This window comes from Amblyraja radiata, chromosome 17 (assembly GCF_010909765.2).
Source record: "Amblyraja radiata isolate CabotCenter1 chromosome 17, sAmbRad1.1.pri, whole genome shotgun sequence".
NCBI classification, from domain to species: domain Eukaryota; kingdom Metazoa; phylum Chordata; class Chondrichthyes; order Rajiformes; family Rajidae; genus Amblyraja; species Amblyraja radiata.
Window position 1 is genome coordinate 32,665,999 of NC_045972.1, and position 21,648 is coordinate 32,687,646.

A 21,648-nucleotide genomic window follows, 5' to 3' on the forward strand; every position below is an offset into this window, starting at 1 on the left:
CCGATTTCTCTCCCAAATTATGCACCTTTACTCTTGATTCCTTCTACTGAAGAAGTAGTTCCACTTTGTCTGCACCATCAAATTCTTATGATGTTTGAAAATACTTCAGTCAGTGCACCTTTGTTCTGAGGAAAACTATTTATGTAACTGACTGTACAATCTAAACTTTAAAGCCACACTTTTACTTTGGTGAACCATTGCTGCTTTCCCCTTAGGGGATAATTCCTGACCTTGTTAAATAGCGTAGGAAGGATAACTATAGTTGGATGTGCTCAAGGTCTCTCACTGACTGCATTTCAGTCGTATCGTCCTTGACCTCTGCCCATCTCAAAGGTACTTTGCACAACTGTATCTACGCAATTGTCATGCATAAAACACATCAGTCAAGCTTACAGCCAGCAGTGTGGTAAATGATAAGACCATCTTTTTAGTGATGTTGCTCGGGAGAGGTCACTGGAGAATTTTGCTGCTCCTCTGTATAACATAAAGGGATCTATTACTTCCACCTGCGGTACACTCTCTACACCGTACATCCACCTGAAGATGTACTGAAATCTTTGGCAAACAAGGTTTCCAGGTTATCAGTTGAGTAAGTCCGTACACATATCTGCTAACGATGTAATGCAGAAGTCTTACAACTGTTAGCTATGAACCATTGATGTAACATCACAGATTTGTTCCATCTGTCAGGGGGGGGAAAAAGACAAGTCTATGGCATTACCCTGCCATTGCCCTGGAGTGGAACTGACTACCTGTTGGGTCAATGAGATGTGACTGGTTTCATATTGCTCAGAGCCCAGGATCAAGAGGCAAACCTTGCAACTGATTTTCACTGCTTGCCTCTAGTGGTCAAAAAGCCCACAAAGATGTCTCATCCAAGAATCTATAGGTAAGAATACAATGGAGTACCTGTGGATCGCTAACAGGGCCCTCAGGAGATGGAAGGGAGCAGCTGCAGGAGCAAAATTGGGTTCAGAATGAAAGTGGCCCGACCACACTGCAACGATGTGCTCGTCTCACGGTGACAGGAGCCTGTTCAACAAGCTGATTCCACCTGGTTTCCAGCGGCTGTCAGTCACGGGGCTGACAATCTGTGCACAGCCACAGACATACACTGGATCAAACTTGAGTATTGCTATTGACTCATTAATTTATTTACAACACTATTGCTTTGGGTTTTGGGAGTGGTATTTTTGTGACTGTATGTGTATATAAAGTCTCAACATTTTTTGTAAGAAAATTATCTTTTTCTGCTACTGAACATCAGTAGATCTTCCTTGGCATTAACAAACTTGCCTTGTTCTCAGATCAGAATAAAATATGTTGCTCTGCCATGATCTTGTTTTTGTACATAAGCACAGTGGACTTCCTGGAGGTGATTACTTTTTAATGGATTTAATAAGCCTTGCTATTCGCCTGTTGTGGATGAATGGAGGTGCTACTTGCACAGCATGGCAAATTGCATTATAATATAGGGGAGTACAGTGGCACAGCAATAGAATTATTGCCTTACACTGCCAGAGCCCTGGGTTTGATCCTGACTACGGTTGCTGTCTCTACGGAGTTTGCTAATTTCTCTCGGTGCTCCGGTTTCCTCCTACACTCCAAAGACGTACATGTTTGTTGGCTAATTGGCTTTGGTAAAATTGCTCCTAGTGTGTAGCATAGTGCTAGTGTACAGGATGATCACTGGTTAGCATGGACTAGGTGGTCCTAAGGGCCTGTTTCCACAATTTATCTCGAAAGGAATGCACCCCTGCTCACTCGTTCAGCACTTGCATTGCCTGGCTCATTTAGTACACGTAGTCTTTCCCCTCCCCTCCTAAACACAATACCCAGCCCTGAAGAAACTTGCAATTACTTGTCTTCACAGCTCACTGCTTTATTGCCAATGGATGCTATTGTAATGTTGAAAATGTGGCAACCATTTTGCGCTTTGCAAGCTCCCACAAAGTAACAACACAATGACCAAAACATTAATAATAATCAAAATATTACAGAGGCATATGGATCACTATTATACCCTTTATTAAGAGGGGCTCTCAGCTAAGTGATAAAACAAGTCAAGTCACACGGAAATTATTTCCACGTACCTCGACTCCATCCTATCCCCCCCCCCCCCCCCCGGTCCAATCTCTCCCGACATATGTCCAAGATACCTCACATGCCGTTCGTCTCTTTAATGACTTCCGCTTTCTGAGCCCCCACTCCCTCATCTTTACCATGGACGTTCAGTACACCTCCATCCCCCACCAGGAAGGCCTTAAAGCCCTCCGTTTCATCCTCAATCACAGAACCATACAATTTCCCTCTACCAACACTACTCTGCCAAGCAGAGCTGGTCCTCACCCTCGACAACTTCTCCTTTGACTCCTCCCACTTCCTCCAAGTTTAAGGAGTAGCTATGGGCACCCGCATTGTGTCTCAGCTATGCCTGCCTCTTTGTAGGGTACAATGAACAATCCCTGTTCCAAGCATACATTGGCCCTTTCCCCAAACTCGATCTCCGTTACATTGATGATCGGTGCTACCTCCTGCGCCCATGCAGAACTCATGGACTTCATCAACTTTCACCCTTCACTCAAATTTATTTGGACCATCTGACACCTCCCTCCCCTCTCTACATATCAGTCTCCATCACAGGAAAAAGACTATTGACTGACGTCTATTACAATCCTACTGACTACTATAACTATCTCGACTACACTTCTTCCCACCCTGCTTCCTGCAAAGACTCTATCCCCTTATCTCAATACCTCCGTCTAAGCCACATTTGCGAAGACATTCAAGATGAAGTGTTTCATACTAAGACATCCGCGATGTCCTCATTCTTTAGGGAACGGGGTTTCCCCTCTCCCATCATAGATGAGGCCCTTACTCGTGTCTCCTTGGTACCCCGCAGCTCCACCCTTGCTCCCCCTCCCCCTAGTCGCAACAGAGACAGTCCCCCTAGTCCTTACCTTCCACCCCATCAGCCGTCGCATACAACACATAATCCTCCGAAATTTCCGCCACCTTAAACAAGATCCCACCACTGGTTAACTCATCCCTTCCCACCCAAACCACCCCTCCCCAGGTACCTGCAACCGCAGAAGATGCAACACCTGTCACGATACCTCCTCCCTCAACTCTGTCCAGGGACCCCCGACAGTCCTTTCAGGTTAGGCAGAGATTCACTTGCACCTCATCCAACCTCATCTACTGTATCCGTTGTTCAAGATGTGGACTCTTATACATCGGCGAGACCAAACACAGACTGGGCAATCGTTTCGTGGAACACCTTTGCTCAGCCCGTGTGAACCAACCTGATCTATCGGTTGCTGGACACTAATTCTCCATTCGTCCACAGACCTGTCGGTCCTAGGTCTCCTCCATTGTCAGAGTGAGGCTAAATGCAAATTGGAGGAACAGCATCTCATATTTTGATTGGGCTGCTTACATCCCAGTGGTATGAATATTGATTTCCCTCACTTCAGGTAGCCCCGGCATTCCCTCTGTCTCAATCCCCCACCCAAGTCGCACTTGATCTCAGTTTCACCCCACAAATAGCCTGTTTCTTTTATCATCATTACCGGTACTTTTTTGAATATCTTTCATTCATTGTTCTTTATCTCTCCACATCACCTTCTTTACCTCTCGTTTCCCTTACCCCTAACCAGTCTGAAGAAGGGTCTCGACCCGAAACATCACCCATTCCTTCTCTCCAGAGATGCTGTTACTCCAGCTTTTTGTTGAGTTACTCCAGCTTTTTGTGTCTATCTTTGGTTTAAACCAGCATCTGCAGTTCCTTCTTGCACAACAAGTCAAGATATATTTTGCTTGCTACAGCTATTCTCAAAACAGAGCAGGGCTGGGACAATAACAGTGATGGAAAGCTGCCATGTTCAGTTTGCTTGCATTTTCCCTCTGGGGGAAAGTCAGTGGACCTTTCAGTGCAATTCCATACTTGTTAACAACTCAACATACTTGTTAACAAGTAACATTCTGAGGATTCTGAAATTCTTCATATGTTACAAAGCTATTTCAGATTGAAATGGGGACTGCTATTACTTTTCAGCACAATTTAAGATCATTTCCAAGAATGTCTATAGGATCAGCATAGGTCTTTAAGTTTGGAAATCAGCCTCCTTCTACCCAAAATGACTCTTCTCACAGGGTGCCCTGATAAATGGCCTTGTTCACATTGATGCAAGTCTCAGCAATGGTTAGGACTTCGAAGCAGGAAAGGCAAATCATGTTTTTTCTCTAATGCAAAGACAGACTGAAGAGCTCCAAAAACAGTCACATAATAAGTGTGCAGTCCTGTTTAATGCTAAACACAGGATGGCAGCATATGTGGCAAGAGAAACAGAGTTTGTCCCTCCACAGTTGCTGCCTGGCCTGTTATTTCCAGCATTTTTCATATGATTTCTGGTATCAGCAGCTTTTTTTCCTGTGGATTATAATTTAGGTTTTAATTGAATTGCTGATGATACTTCAGCTTGCTTCCCCAAAATTAAAACAAAGCATTCTATATGGCAAGGGCGACATCCCCTTCTGTCCTTGGGAAGTGGCATTGTCTCTTGAAGAAATGTAATCCTTTTTGTAATGATGTGACACGAACACATGTTTATTAAATCACTTACAGCATAGGATTTGCATACGTTACAGCTCCAAGCTGCTACTGCTACTAGCTAACGTAAGCGAGCTCTTGATACCATAAAGCACATACTAGGCGGAGCCACAACTATAATTGGCTGGTATGAAATAGCCAATCTACACTTTTGGTCAAGATAAACCCATTAGCTAGGGGCTTTGGGGATTTTGACCCAACAACAATTACAGAACAGCATTACGTGTTCAAATCAGTATAGTTAGTGATGGAGGCAACTTGGGAGTGGCTGTTTTCCCAAGCACCCGGTAGCCGAGTCCTTTGAGTTTGTGGAAGCCATTTGTTTGTTACCAAAGATAACATACAAACTCTTGAATCTGTGACAAATACAGGTTAAAGGGAAGCAGTAACAGCTAAGCTGCTATTTGGTGTTTGCACACACGTCCCAACCTTACCAACAAGCTAAGACACCACGACAAAACACATTAGATAATGTGCTTTATTTCAAATAGTACAGGTTTGAGATTTCATCTTATCCTAGGCAAATTGGGAACTAAAAACAATCCCACAAGTTCACCTAATGGTAGTTAATACTTCAAAATATCATCATCAATTTCCTGCTAAACCCTTAAATTCACAATGGATTTGACGATAAGGTGGAATGTGTTTAAACGGAGGGCAAGGTGCCGACCCTGCCATCTAATAACAATTTACCAGTGACCCAGGAGTGCAAGTACAAGGTACAAATATGACACTGAATAGGAAACAAGTTTAAAACACAATGAAAACCAATGGTTGTAATTTAAGAACATATAACATGAAACCCGTTTCTTAACACTGACTCTTGTGGGATACCTATTGCCCCAACAGTCTGTTCCCCACAGGACTATTTTCCATTTCACACTAGCCATTCAGTCGGTTATTGGATAAGTGCAACATCATGGAAATTCAATTTCCATATCCAGCAAAAAGGATCTAATTGGAATAGTGATCTGGAACTTGGAACTTTATACAAGGGCAATTGCAACATTCAACTCTGTCCCTGTACACATTAAATAATTTGGTCCCTCTGCAGAGTTTAAAGTGTTTATGCTCGATCTTAGGACCCTACCTTACCTCATCTCACCCTAATAATATGCTAAACTGCCTGCAATTAGATGTGAGAATAACCAGGAGTGGAGTTGCATTACATGAAGCACTTACTCAGAGTTTGGAAGCCAGGTTTTGGCTGCATGAGGTAACAGGAAACAAGAAACAGTTGTACTTTAAACTTGAGCAAGAAACAAGGTACTGGAGTAACTCTGTGGGTCAGGCAGCATCTACAGGGGCATGAGGCTGTTTGTTATTTTGGGTCGAGTCCCTGCAACTGGATTCCCTGTTACAAGCCACTTTAACTCCCCTCTCCATTCCCACACTGACTCCTCTATCCTCGCCTCCCCCACCATCAGGATGAAGCCAAATGCAAACTAGAAGAACAGCAACCCAATGGTGTGAACATTGAATCCTGCAATTACAAGTAACGTGCACTCTTCTGTTCCTTTCTCGCTCCTTCTGATCCATCCAATTCCTTTTACAGACCCCCTTCTTTCCAAGCCCAAGCCCATTACCCAGTTTCTTTCCCATTCCCTACCTGCCTCCACCTGGCTATCACCCATACACAACCCACTGGATCACCAATCTGCTCCCCATACTGTTCCAAACTGCCGACCATCCTTTCCCTACCTGGTTCCTCTCATCACCATCCTTTCTGATCAGAGTCCATCATCTGTATTCTTTTGTGTGTAGGAAGGAACTGCAGATACTGGTTTACACAAAAAATTGACACAAATGCTGGAGTAACTCAGCGGGAGAGGCAGCATCTCTGGAGAGAAAGAATGGGTGACATTTCGGTTCGAGACCTTTCTTCAGACTTCAGAAGGGTCTTGACCAGAAACATCACCCATTTCTTCTCACACCAGAGATGCTGACTGTCCCGCTGAGTTACTCCAGCATTTTGTTTTCCATCTTCATCTGCATTCCTTCGTGGTCTTCACTTATCAACCCCCAGCCTGTTGCTATTTCCAACCCTCCATCTGCCGATCAAACCCTCCTCACTTGAAACCACCTATCGCTTTCCAACTCCTGCCTCATCCTTCCCCCTTCCCCACCTCTTTATACAGGCTATCATTTGTTTACATTCTCAGTTCTGTAGCAGGGTCTCAACCCAAAATATTGACCATCCCTTTGCTCCCCACAGATGCTGCCGACCTGCCGAGTTCTTCCAGCAGCTCAATCTTTGCTATGGATTCCAGCATCTGCAGCCTCAAGTCTTTCATTCAGTCTTTGTCCACAATGTTAAGGGCAGGTCATCTCCACCCAAGCACCTCGCCTGGACATTAGTGAGAGTGGGGTGGAGTAGCTGAAGTTGTTCAATGTCCGCAACAGTCAGCCCACCGCACATGGAGACGTCCAAACTCTTCAGCCACTTGCACTCATTCATGAGGACCTTCAGCATCCTAGAGACAGAAGCAGGTGGGATAATAACCACAAGCATCAAATCTGATTCAATTTTACAACAAAAGAACAGGCCACGTGTTCAACAGATCCATAGTAAGAATTATGGAACGAGAAATTCCTCCTTCCAAATCTAATCCACATAATTTTCCGTTCCTTTTTTCCTCCTTTGCTTATCGAGCTTTCACTCAACTGCACTTCATGCCACCTCCCATCGATTAAATCATTTGAAAGCAAATTTTGCACTCTTACCACCTTGTGTCGAAAGATGTTTTTATCAAATTCCTGACTGGACTTACTGACACCCTTTTATACATGGCCCACACAGAGAGAAACAAAAAGATGAAGCTGAACTTTGAGTTCCATTCCCATCACCCTCCATCACCCCCATCCTCAAACAAACTCCCAGAGAACAATAACTAATTATTATTTCAATGGTGCTGCTGACCAAGGAAAGTGTCCATTGGAACACAAGAGCTTTTCTAATATCTAGCATCTGTTTCTCAGACAAGGTTTAGCACCATATTCAAATGACAACATCTCCAATACTGCAGTACTACTTTAGTATTGAACTAGAATATTAGCCTAGATATTGTCTTGAGTCTTTTGAGTGGGACTTGAACACAAAAGGTACAAGGTACACAAAAGGACTTGAATACAAATGCAGATACTATCACAACATTTAGGAAACATTTAGACAGATACATGGATAGGATAGGTTGAGAGTGATATGAGCCAAATGCAAGCGGGTAAGACCAGTGTAGATGAGATATGTAGGTTGGTTTGGGCAAGTTGGGCCGAATGGTCTGTGTCCACACTGTATGGCTCTATGACTATGACAATACGTTCTGCTTCTGCAATGAGTATGCTACCACTAAGCCATACTAAGCACATCACTTAATGTACACCATTGAACAAACTTTCCAAACAGAATATATTTGTGAACGATCTCACTAGGCAGATCTTGCCTTGTGCTCAGAGTTACTTACTGGCTGGTGATCTTATCACAGCAGGAGATGTCGAGGTGAGTCAGCTTCTTCAGGTGGCTTGCAGCGCCAATCAACCCTTGGTCAGTCAGTCGGCTACAGTGGCTGAGAGACAGTCGCTCCAGGCTACGGCAGTGCGTCGTAATAGAGATGAAGCTCTCATCCGTTATCTCACGTACCATGCTCAGTGACAGGGTCCTTAGCTCCTCAAAGCGGATTTCCTGCAGCAGTAATTGAAAGACGCATCACATGCCAGCACAGAGTGATTTCTAATTAGTTTGCAAAGGTTACGGATTTGCTGCCCTTCTTCATGTTTCTGCCTATATATTCCTAGGCCATGCATCCAAGAGGGCAGATCCATATGCAGGTATCCAGGTGTCTACTACCTGCTTAGCATAGGAAGGCCAATTTACATTTGAACATGTAGAAGCATTTTGTATCTGTTAAGATTTATCCGTTTTTTTTTTAAAGAATACACCATTCACCTTACTCCAATGTATAGTCTCCTCTTCACTAGTTTCATTTGTCCTTCATCACCATTCTCCTCCTATTCCTCTCCCTTTCATGTGTAGAAATAAACTGCAGATGTTGTTTTTTTCTTTTCTGCTTATATTTTTTGAACATACACAGATGATGCGACTTCACATTAGGTAAAATCATGATACGAGCTGATTTCTTGAACAGAAATCTGTTTCCCCCAATTCCTGTGAACTCACCGTGGCTCCCATTTTCCCTGTATCCTTTAAACTCACCTGGGTCTGGTTCCCCACATTCCCTTTAAACGGACCAGGTTTTATTTCACATGCTCCCATTAAGTCTGAAGAAGGGTTTCGGCCCGAAACGTTGCCTATTTCCTTCGCTCCATAGATGCTGCCGCACCCGCTGAGTTTCTCCAGCAATTTTGCCTACCTCCCATTAAGCCTACCGGGTTCACTAAAAAATGTGATATTCTACCATGTAGCATCTAAACAAAAGAATTAAAAGTGTGGTGGTGTATTAATAGGAGTATTATCCAATTGCCCAGAATATCTGTCAGTCTTTTGAATTTTACTGTCATATATTTTTAATCAGCTTACTTCCATTCTCCAGTGCATACGATTTACAGTTATGAACTACAGCCTCAGCATTGCCCTCTGCAAAGTACCTTTATTATGCTGGTATCTGTTAGTTTGGTACAGGCAGTCAGACTGAGCTCCTTCAGACGTGTCAATGAACTGAGTGAAGCTCGTTCTTGCTCCTTGGAGGCCTCAATGTCAGATTCAGTTACGACTTCAGGCTGCTCGTTCAAATATTTGGGAGGAGCAAAAAATCCCATATTACCGAAGCTCCTGCTCAACTCTGGCTCACCATCGCCCTGAAAGGGGGACAAATGGTACCGTTAGTTACAGTCATTCTTTAAGTCTCATTTGATGAGAACATGCTGACTCATTAAAACTACATAACGGTGACACAGAAAAAAAAAACAGGTTTATGTTGTGCCATGCACACCATTTAAATCTGTTGACAAATTTAATTCAATGTTTCTTCATGCACTTACTTTCCTATGAAATGAAAGAATGCTGTTTGCCTCAACCATGTCCTATGGCTGCAAGTTCCAAATTCTATACGCTATTAATACTAAAAATCTCATATCTACACATTACCGAGGGCGACAAACCTGAAACAATCAAGGAATGGCAAAACGGTGACAGAAGAGCTGAGCATCTTGTTGTAATAAGTACATATAATACATATAATGGTGTCTGACCACGAATTGTTACAGATTGTAGCTTTGTGAATTAGTGTCTGGACTAGAGATCATGCAGAGATAATTTATATTCATGTTATTTTTATTGTGCACAATGGAATTAAGTATTTAAAAATTCAATATTTCACAGCATAGGAGTGGATTTACAAACTAGTGCAGTATTTGACCTAAGAGCACTTAGTTTTTTTTTTTTTAAAAGGCATGTCCTCATTAGTACATAGCAAAGGTGCAGCTAGTAGAGCCACTGCCTCATACATTTGAAGACACAGGTTTAATCTTGACCTCGGGTACTCTCAGCATGGAGTTTGCATGTCCCGATCTGTGTGGGATTCCTACAGATACTCCGGTTTCCTCCAACATCGCAATAACATGCAGATTGCTGGGTTCATTGGCAACTGTAAATTATAGCTAGTGCATAGGTAAATGGAAGAATCTGGTAAAATTGATAAGATTGCCAAGAATATAAAATGGGAGGATTCACATAGAAGTTGTGTAAATGGGTGAGTTGGATTGCTTCTCCTGGAACGCCAGAGGGTGAGGGCAGACTTGAGAGAAGTAGATAAAATCATGAGAAGCATAAATGGGTTAGAATCTAAGTTGGATTCCTTGGCCCACGGTGAAAATATCAAATACTAAAATACATTGTTTTAAGGTGAGGGGAGCAAACTTTAAAGGCAATGTGAGAGGAACGGTTTTTATTTCACACACATAAGATGGTGAGTGCCTGCAACGCACTGCAGAGGTGATGGTAGAAGCAGATACAATAGTGGCATTTAAGAGGCTTTTGGATAGGCACAAGGATATACATATTCGGGCATATAAGAGTTTGTCTCGTCATCATGTTCGGCACAGACATTGTGGGCCAAAGGGCCTGTTCCATGTTCAATGTTTTATGGTGGTCAACACGGACTCAGTGGGCTGCAGAACCTGTTTCCGTGTTGCATCTCCCTGTAACGCAATGACTCATTCCTTGCTTTCTCAGTTTTAGCAAGGAAGGAATAAATTGAGAGGGGGGTTAAAAGCAAGATTGAAATGAGAACACCTACAAATCAGCAATACAAAGCAAAAGGCTCAGAAAGAAGCAAAGAGTCAAGAGGACACCTTTTTGCGTGAATATTCAATTGGCAACCACCAGTATTCACCTCATTAGATATGATGCTAGCCTAAAGCTCCTGTAGGAAGACAGAATTTCATATCAAGCGATTAGAAGTAGATGGATAAACAACTACAAACCAGTTACCTTACTGTATGGCTCGCTGTCATTATTGGATGCAATCATTCCCTGCAGACCCCAGTCTGTGATCTCCTTGCACCAGCCAAGACGCAGCACGGTCAGACCCCTGAGGTGGTAAACAATGGCACACACACTGATGTCGGTGATGTATACACAGGATGTGAGGTCCAGCTCTCGCAGTCTGCCGCCCAAGACCCTTGCCATTGAGAACACGCAATCGTCCTGTCAAATTTAATCCAAAGCAAAACTGAGAAAAATATATATAACTACGGGCAATTACAGATGGATGAAATTCATGTCCATCACTGCTAATTTAAAATTTGATTATAATTTAAATCTACCATTTTCATGTATTCTCCAAAACTCATTAAAGAAACGGAAAACAGAAAATGCTGGAGAAACTCAGCAAATCAGGCAGCGTCTGTGGAGAGAGAAACAATCAATGTTCCAGATCTATGACCTTTCATCAGAACAGACCCAACTCTGACAAAGACCACCGACTCGAAACATTAACTATTTCAGATTTCCCACAACTGGTCTTTCTTTTAATTTTCGTTTAAAAATAAATTGCCTCTGAAATGGAAGCACTTGGCATCTCAATTCACTGGTTAGTCAGTCATAGAATCTTAGAGATACACGGTATGGAAACATACCCTTCAGCCCATCTCATCCATGCCAACCAAGTTGTGTACCTGAACTACTTCCTTTTGCCTGCATTTGGTCCATTATCCTCTGATCCCACCAATCCATGGATCTGTCTAAATGTCTTTTGAACGCTGTAATTGTATCCACCTCTGCAGCTTCCTTTGGCAGTCCATCCCACAAACCCAGTACCCGCTCTATGAAAAACGTGTTCCGCTGATCCAGTTTAAATCTTCTCCCTTATACCCATGCCCTCTTGTTTTAGACACCACTACAATGGGAAAAAAGACTATGACTACCCACCTTATGTATGCCCCTTGTGATTTTATATACCTCTATAAGTTCAGCCCTCAGCCTCCAATGCTCCAGGGGAAACCGCCCCAACCTATCCAATCTCTCTTTATAAATCAAGCCCCTCCAGTCCTAGTTAAACTTTACAGCGCAGAAACAGGCCCTTCGGTCCATCGAGTCCATGCTGACCACTATCCTACACAGTTGGGACATTTTTATTGAAGCTAATTAACCTGTATGTCTTTAGAGTGTGGGAAGAAGCCAGAGCACCTGGAGAAACCCCACGTAGTCGCAGAGAGAATGTACAAACTCCGCACAGACAGCACCCATATTCAGGATGGAACCTGGGTCTATGGCGCTGTGAGGCAGCAACTCTACTGCTGCGCCCCTGTGTTATTTATTGTTTCATTGAGGGGGGACAGGAATAGAGGAAAACAGCAATATATAAACATTTGGGCAAAACTCCTGGGATTCCCAATCCATGGGAGAACCAACAAAATTGTCACCAAGTTAAGAACAGCAGCTGCCTTCACAGGGCAGTGTAGCAGGGGTAACAAGCACCGCAGAACCACTGCAAAGCACATCATTTGTTTAAGCTACAGGCAAGATCCCGATGCATTACTGGTACACGGGGAGCTGCGTGTAACTCCAAAATTAGGAAAGAATTAACAGCTTCTTTTACCGTTGTTATAAGGCTTACATGTGGCCTCTGCAATTTTTCCATTCACTTACTTATTCTAACCAACCCCATTCAAACTTTCACACTCCACTGACTAAAGATCAATCCCTATATTATCTAACCACCACAGATGGCACTACCTTTGGTGAGTTTGATGATGAGATTGGGGTTGGTTTTTAATGAGAAGAATGTTGCAAGTTCAGAAAAGAGTAGGCAAAAGTGAGTGCAGGGAATGGAAAAATTGAGATGCTCATTGTTGCATCAGCAATTAGTCACGTATAGGTGTCATGTGTACTGAGGTACAGTAAAAAGCTTTTTGTGGCGTGCTGTCCAGTCAGCGTAAAGACTATACATGATTACAATCAAGTCATTCACAGTGCACAGATACAGGAAAAAGGTAAAATGTCTAGTGCAGGATAAAGTCCAGTAAAGTCCGATTAAAGATAGTTCGAAGGTTTCCAATGAGTTAGATAGGAGATCAGGACTACCATCTACTAGGTGAGAGGACGGCGGTTCAGTTGCCTGATAACAGCCAGGAAGAAACTGTCCCTGAATCTGGAGGTATCCGGAATCTGGAGGAATCTAGGGAGAAATAAAGAGGGTCCAGGTGGATTAGAAATTCTGGATAGTCCGTATCGGATAAAGAGGACAGTATTTTGAAAATCTCCACTCCACCACTTGTGCTTAATATTCATCAGAAAAGATTGAAAAGTTGTGGGGTTACTGGTTCCTAGTTGAATTCCTCTGAGTTTTCCCCTTTCAAACATTAACTCTGATCCACCACCATCTGGAGATAACAAAGGTAATACATTGTGTGTGGGAAGGAACTGCAGATGCTGGTTTAAACTGAAGATATAGACACAAAAAGCTGGAGTAACTCAGCAGGTCAGGCAGCATCTCTGGTGAAAAGGAATAGGTAACTCTTCAGATCTTTTGCTTATCTCCAGAGATGCTATCTGACCCGCTCCAGCTTTTTGTTTCGATAAATTCAATACATTGCTCAATTTAGCGTGAGTAAAGTTCCCAGAGACTTACATTCACCATGGTACAGCAGCTGAAGTTGAGCCTCGATAGTTTCGACCCCGCCTTAGGCGAGGCTAATCCCATGATCAGGTCATAACCATTGACTTGGTAGCACTCAGAGACATCAAGGGCTTGGAGGGTCGGTATTGTGGCCAGTTCCTTCAGCACGCTGTCCGTGATGTTCCTGACCCTGCTCAGGGACAGGCTCTCCAGGCACTGTAGACTTGAAACTATGGCCAAAACCGATTTTCCCGTCAGCTCAGAGCAGCCAGCAAGATCCAGCGTAGTGAGCCCAGGCTGGCACGCACAGATGGCAGAAACCGCTTCATCCGTAATGTCTCTACAATGCTGAAGTGCCAGCTCTTCCAAGCAGAGCCCAGCAACTTGACCTATCGACCACATCGCCTCGTTAGTGATTGTGGTACGACTAAGGTTTAAGGCCTTCAATGTGGCTGCCTGTCCATTTATAAAATGGAGAATGTTACTAAACGAGAGTAAAGCAGTCGAATTGAATACGCTCATTCCTCGGTAGGGATCAAACCCAAAGGTAATGTGGCAGCTGGCAAGAGATAGCTTTCGGAGGTTGGGTGTGCACTCGGTAAGTCGATTGAAGGTCTGGTCAGAGAGGTACGATAGGTTGGAGAGGTTGAGTTCTTGGAGGTTTACCAGGGCTTCAGCCATCATCGATTTGCTCTTGCCTTTGGACAGCAAGATGCCACTCATGAAAAGGCAGTTGCAGCCAGTGATGTCGAGTCCTCGCAGGTTATGGCATGATGTGATCAGGGACACAAACGAGGACTCGCTGATGTAACTGCCCCTCAGAGACAGGTTCTCCAGATTTGGAGCCAGGTGGAGCATAATGCTCTGAATGACCGTATTTGAAATGGGTACCCCGTCGAAATTTCTCAGAGCCACACTTGGACTTTGCCTCCAACCTAAATCTCTGATTGACTCCAGACAAGCAGATGATGCTTGAAAATTGTAGATGACATTTTTCTGTATAGAAGTAAATATCAGTGTGATGAAATAACCAAATAGTACTTTACAATCAATTAAATGTAGTCAATACATTAATGACGGAAATAGAACAGCCAGTTTCTACACATGAAGGACACACAAAGGCCTCTCAGTACTACATTGGAGTGTCAACCTTGATTATATAAAGCACACGTCTTCCAATTTGGAACCAAATGACTCAACCAGCTGTATCTCAGGTTTAATCCAGCAATAGTGCTTTAGAAAGGAATCATACTGTGTGTGGTGGTCGGGTCAAGCTTGCCCACCCATCTGTGGTCTGGCCTCACACATGGTCATAGGAACTGAGATTAATTGGGACTTACAAAACTGGATCACAATGGTCAATCAGTACGTTCAGGATTGGTAGAGATGTGGGGTGAGATAAACACAAAAGCAAAGGTTTCCCTAAATGTTGTCAAAGCTAATATACTGAAGATGTTTAATACATCGGGCTTGTTCGCTGAACAAATGCTGGCTGCTCCATGCACACTTAATTCTAGGTCACTGTACTGTGAATTATAACTGTGAGTCCTTTTCTCAAGCAAGATGTGTCCATTGCTCTAGAGAGGGAGTGTTTGATCTGGGAACATTTCTTAGCTCTGCAGAATGTCAGAGCACCAATTCCCCAGCCAGCTTACAATAATATTTGCTGCCCACATAACCAGTTAAAGCATACTCTTTGGATTGGCCTGACTGTAGTTGATAATAGAAGACCACATAAAGTCGATGGAACTATCCCAGCTAATCCTCAGCAGCAATGCATGAATGCGCTTTAACCATGAAGTGTTTCCAGTTGAAGAACTTCCTATGGCCTCATTCACTGCAATAGTACTATACAGCTACTCCATGTTTCTGTTTCACACCTGAACAATGTTGAGTTCCAACTTGTTCAAGACATCACAGGCAGGGTAACTGGGTCTTACACATGCCCTCAACACTCCTTACAGCCCAATGCAGAGCCGTACTAACCCACCGCAATCCCACTCAAACCTGAGACAATCCCAAAATGTAATCCTTGATTTCATTCTATTACACATGTTCAGCTGTTTCAGACCTTTCCTTCTCTTGAAAGCCCTTCCCTTTGACTGCAGAGTTGCTATCATTCTACTCACTTCCATCTTCCACATTCCCTGCTTCGCTTCTACTGGGATTCCTCCCTCAGTAGGGAACAGAACTGTGGCAATGATTCTGGCGTTGAATTATCTGACGATTGGTCAGGCAGCAGTGAGTGTTATAATCCCACCCATGATAGGGATGGGATCCAATGGGGGAAAAAAAACTAATTAGTCGCCACTCTGATTCTTAATTAATATCTAAAGGCAATGAGGGAAAGTCAGGCCCAGATTTAGTGGTTTCCATCACGTGGTTTCCAAATACTCAGACCATAAGTGGTGTCCAAATGCTCAGAGCAACCACGATGATTGGCGAGATATTCATGGATAATTGCCACCCATGATGCAGTAACGCAGAAACAGATGGCAAAATTATAACAGCATTTAAAAATCAATTACCTGGAGACTACGATCCAGGGAGGCAGCATACCAGGCTGTGTTTACCAATGATGCCTCCTTCCTGTCTGATGTTGACAAGAAGCTCAGGATGTAGCAAATGACCTGACAAGAGAGAAATTGTAGCCCTGATCAAAAGTGCTGGATTTACCAATGAGAAACTATTTGCTGATCCAGTTTTTTAATTTGGAGAAATGGTCAATGCAACTTCTATTTATAATAAATCAGTGTCGTGCCCAACATAATCAACTGATGTTTTCATGCAATTTCCAACATTTCCATTTTATGTGCTTGTGGCAGATCGTTTCTCTTCAATTTGTGCACCAGCATTTGCTGCTGGGTGAATGGGATGTGCATCATTCTTGTGGCGCAGGATGGCCCGGGGAGGGATCTGCATTCTCTGGTTATCAACACTGCTACCAATTCCCATTTCAGTTAGCTAAACCCAAAAAAACACTTTTTACTGCATGCCATGATCTTATTTGCAATGTTCAACGCTGCCCATTTTCTTCATTATCCAGTTGGTGCTCTTTCCAGAAGAGTTCCATTGCTTGCCTGGAGAGGACAGGCTCTAGCACAGCTGATCCACTGGAATGAAACGGTAGCGATCTCACTTGTAAAATCTGGCAAAGCCATCACCACTCGCACAGTAGCACAATAAAAATTAGACTTCAGAAGACTAAAGATGAAGAAATTAAGAATTGAAATTAAGAATTGAAAGGGACTTTTTCATGAAGATGTGGTTCAAAACGTATGTAATTACTCCAGCATGCTAGAGAAAAGGTCTACCGACAAATTATTTTACTCTTCTTCCTTTCAGTCTACCATCTTCTCAACTAGAATCTTTCTGGGCTACAATACATACTACTTTTAAAAAAAAACATATTTACTGGGCTATGGGGAAAGACCTGGGAAAAGAGCCGGAAAAAGTGCCTTGTACAAAGCATCAGTACTGGTACAATGTGCTCTCCATTGTGCTCTAATATTCAACTAAGTTTTACAGGACTTTTACTCAATTTAATTTCCAGGCACTGGTCTTTATTCTGTTGTTGTGAGCAAGTTCACAGTGTAAATATCTTGATTTCCAACCATCTGGGAATTCTGTAGAAAGGAAAACATCAAGGAAGACTTTTTTTGGCACTTTATTCGGTCTTCTGTATACTTACATAGCCATGTGTTGTTGGCAGTGGGATAAGCACTTCACTAACCTTCTAATGATTGTTACAACATTGCTTAACACTCTGGGTTTCCGCAGATTTTTACATGGCAATTTACAAAATCTCCCTGGATTAATCATGCCTTCCATTAACCAGCTTAAAGAAGACGGACTGAGAAATATGTTCCTAAATTTCATCTCGGAAAAGGGGATTTAAATATGTCTTAAATTTGTAAGCAGCTTCCAATCAAACATATTTTCAAATTGTGAATAAAAAGTTCATATTCAAATTGAACATTTCAAATATCTAACCTGATATGACATATAGAAACAAAGAACTGTAGATGCTGGTATATGCCAAAGATAGAAAATGCTGGAGTAACTCAGCGGGTCAAGCAGCATCTCTGGAGAAAAAGGATTAGTGATGTTTCGGGTTGGGACCCTTCTTCAGTTAAAGATGCTGTCTGACCCGCTGAGTTATTCCAGCACTTTGTGTCTATCGCAGCCTTCTGAATATGCGAGTATCAAAATAAGGGGATATGTCCTGATTTTTAAACCCAAACCTAATTTGACTGAATAACGACATACATTATCAACAATGTTCATTTTGATGTGTATCATCCTATTGTAAACTTTTATTTTTCAAAATTTTCCATTAAATTATCTCATAGATTAAATACATCATTTATACTTTCATAGACACAAAATGCTGGAGTAACTCAGCGTGACAGGCAGCATCTCTGGAGAGAAGGAATGGGTGATATTACGGGTCGAGACCCTTCTTCAAGCTCTTCATGCGTTCATGTCAAGCTCATTCATTTCCAGGACCTCAAATATTGAGCTCCCTCACCCTTGTCATTCTCCGTGTAGTTTTACAAGCTACCAAAACATTGGCTCATTATCACCCTTTCAATAGCTGCAGACCTTTGCTGTGGTAGCAAAAATATCCCTCAGAATGGTAATAGCGAAAATGCCACGTGTAATAGTGTTAACATTCTGGTTAATTTTATTGCATTGGAATTGATTACAGAAGTAGGGAAGTTAGGTTTTGTTTATTCAGAGCGCTGGTGAGATTTCATCTGGAGTACTGTGTATAGAGCTGGGCACTTTAGACAATAGACAATAGACTTTATTTCAGGATCTTAATGCATTGAAGGGTTTTGGAGAAAACCTTCTGATCTGGAATGCATGGATTGCTTTACAAGGAAAGGTTGTATGGGTTAATAGGACCCCAAACCGAGTACATACCCAATGATGTGAAATCTATGCATTCTCATTGCAATCCTATAGTCAGTGCTCTGTTTGTTGTTTACCTCATTAAACTGAAGAAAATACAAGTCGTAAATGAAGAAATTCCCATTTATATATTGTTGCCAATATTCAAAACTAACCAGTACATTGCAGAGGTTTGAAAAAAAATGATGAGAATATAGATCACCAAGGAAAAGTGTGATAGGTTGACAGGGCTTGGTGTCAGGAAGGGTACAAGCAGTAGAGTTGGCATAAACTAATTTCTGGACAGTGCTGGTGGGAGGTGGTAATATTCCAATTAAAAAATAATGGGACCCAGAGAAACCGCCAGGACAGCGGGTCTTTATGGTCAAGTTAAGATTCCGACATTTTTTCTACACTTCGGAATTGAATGGTGCAAGATGGCGCTTAAAACGGGGCGGCTGCTGTGGGCTGACGCAATGTGGCCCGACTCAATGTGGCCCATTATCTTACATTCTTAAACTTAGTATGATTGTGATTAATGTATAATAGGATTGTCAATGAACCGTATGCGAAAAAGAATTTCACTGTACACGTGATAATAAAATACCATTGAACCACTGAATGGAAATATGCACAGATACTAAAATTCTAAGCGATTACAAATTTAAAGGCGCAGTGAAATCCTCCTCCTAGCGTTGTTACAATCCCTGCAATCAGTGGCGCTCCAGATCTGCCAACTGCTGTGCGCGGGACTTGATAGGCTTGGGGGGGGGGGGGGGGGGGCAGTGAGTAAACGGCAGGTTTTACATTGTTGTCAGGGAGGGATTTCCTCTTACAACAAGCTTATGATGTAGAGGAAATCCCGTTCTGTCATCCGTTCCCATTTTTTTTTCATCACGTTGCTCTGATCTATTGAATCGCTGGATTTGAAAGTCGGGGCTCAAATTCAAGGCCTTTAAAATCACGGATTGCAAGTTCACGCTAAAAGAAAAGGTATATAGGACGTTTATTTAACATCTTATCAAGATTTTGGCATAATTTAATTTTAACTGATGATGCGAAATAAGTTAATTAGGCCCCAATATCGGCAACATGATCATTATCTGTATTATGTAATTGTTTATCCGTGATCACTATTTTCATGCTAAATATCTGACTAAAAACTTTCACAGTACATACAGATTGGATTGTGTTGAACATGGCGGCAGCCATGACAGATCTGTATGTGTGTCTGTGTAAAACGGCCCTTGTGACAAGGCTTGTCCTCGATCAAAGCTTTTGAATTAAGTCTATACAAAACAATAGGGAACAAGATACTAATTTCCTCGTATGAAAATGACCATAACTTTTTTAATAGTCAAGATATGAAAGCAAATTAGGTAAATATTAAAGGTTTTTTTTATGCTTTATCTGATGGGATAAATTACAGGCTTGATTTTTTAAATCTCAAAATTCTGTAACATTCTTACTCCTACCTCCACAGGTAAACTTGGGACCTCTGTTTCCATGGTTTCTCGCAGTCCAATGAGCTTATAACATTTTGTCTCACAGTTACCACAAACCTCCTATGTTATACAGTTAATTTGTCAAGAGCTGGACATCATAACTGGCTTTCCTTTGCCAGAACTGGTTCTGAAACCTCTTCAAATTAAAGTCAGCCAATTTGCTTGTGTATGTCTCAATATACTATGACAAAGAGAAAAAATAAATAAATGTTAGACTTAACCAATCGTATGTTAATCAGTTTCAAATCGAGTCCCTCCCTGATCCGTACTTACCTTAACCCCAGTGTCAATCCAGATTAAAACAAGCAACAGTAACTGGGAATACAATCATTGTGCAGTTGAAATATGGAAATTTCACACACCATACCTAATTATAGAAACTCATTGGTGTTTTGTATGAATTCAGTTTCAATGGAAACCCCTTTAATATGACAGAAGCAGTTCATGTCTCTTTGACCTGCTTGCTAGGACTCTTTAAAGTTGTAACTTCTTCACTACTCCTGCCTAGTGTTCATTCTGGCTGCCCTTCCATCTGTTATACTGTAGGAAGCCTCTTTATATTACAACCTTTTTTTATCCATATACTTCCACTATATCCAGCTTCCTCTCACTGTACCTATAGCTGTGATACCGTTTTCTAAATCAGTTATTTTATCATCTATTCACTATATTATTCTATTAACACAATGTTTTGTATCACTCATCTACAACCTACTACTTTATCACTCTCCTGTCACTTCAAACCAGTCTGTGCAAACCCAACTTTACAATGCAACATTTCCCTTCTCAACTGCCATTAGAAAGCCAAGATTTTCAGTGAGCTTGTACCCCTCCTCCCTCCCCGCTGGCTCTGCTGAACACCAATATAATGCCTGCCCTCCCACCCACATTGCCTTTGATTATATTTCCTTCTTAATCTCCAATATCCATGTGTCCCAGTATCTAATACCCCAGATCTCCTTCCTTTGTATAACTATCTATCTATCGCTATTGTATTCATTTGTTCCTCCTCCTTTCACCCTCTCTTCTTCTCCTTCTTTCCTTTTCACTTTCCCCTTCACTACCGCTCTCTCTCTCTATTTATATATGTTAATATGCCCCTATACCTCTCTCTATATCTCTCTATCTATTTCTCATACACACTTCCTCCCACTATGGCCAAGCCTCTTCTCTGCATCAAAGATCATGGAGCGCTCTATGATCTCTGCTCTGCGTCTCCTCCCTTGGCCGACAAGATGATGTCCTCAGCGCTGGGCATGCTGGGAGCTGTAGTCCACCGCGCCTGCTATCCGCGGTGACGCGGGTCACGACCTTACGAGCGGCCGAGTTCGGAGAGAAGCGCATGCGCGTTTACGTTTAGAGTCGTCAGGTATGGACACGTGGAGGCAACGCCCTGTGGGTAATGTAGTTTAAATGTGCTGTCTGCCAAGTCTTATGGTGGAGCTTCGCCAAGTCTTTCTAAATAAGGGAAATGTGGAGGTCAATAATGTGAAGCTAAATAGTGAGCAGCAACAGGGAAGCACACCTATATATCTCAGACCAATGACCCTACATCAGAAAT

The 21,648-nt window shown here is 42.4% G+C and overlaps 1 protein-coding gene across 2 annotated transcripts; it reads right to left on the reverse strand.

The window, feature by feature from the left end:
* Positions 1-6,531: 6,531 nt before the first annotated feature.
* On the reverse strand, positions 6,532-21,352 carry lrrc29 (leucine rich repeat containing 29). 2 transcript variants are annotated; one of them, XM_033036043.1, is made up of 8 exons: positions 20,455-21,352; positions 20,058-20,268; positions 16,215-16,316; positions 13,699-14,682; positions 11,058-11,273; positions 9,215-9,424; positions 8,074-8,291; positions 6,532-7,086 (listed from the first exon to the last, which is right to left on the reverse strand). In XM_033036043.1, exons 2-8 carry the CDS (start codon positions 20,088-20,090, stop codon positions 6,903-6,905), a joined length of 1,947 nt encoding a protein of 648 aa, XP_032891934.1. In that variant the 5' UTR covers positions 20,091-20,268; positions 20,455-21,352; the 3' UTR covers positions 6,532-6,902. The 2 variants fall into 2 exon arrangements, with proteins under 2 accessions (XP_032891934.1, XP_032891933.1); XM_033036042.1 differs by having other exon boundaries at positions 20,361-21,352.
* Positions 21,353-21,648: the final 296 nt, after the last annotated feature.

What these genes read in the sequence shown, in the direction of transcription:
- lrrc29 (XM_033036043.1), bottom strand. Translation starts at nt 20,090, where the DNA reads ATGGAAACAGAGGTCCCAAGTTTACCTGTGGAG. An exon ending in TCCCAAGTTTACCTGTGGAG is followed by an intron (nt 16,317 to 20,057) that starts GTAGGAGTAAGA and finishes CTCTCTTGTCAG; the next exon opens with GTCATTTGCTACATCCTGAG. An exon ending in CCCTGGATCGTAGTCTCCAG is followed by an intron (nt 14,683 to 16,214) that starts GTAATTGATTTT and finishes ACTTCTATACAG; the next exon opens with AAAAATGTCATCTACAATTT.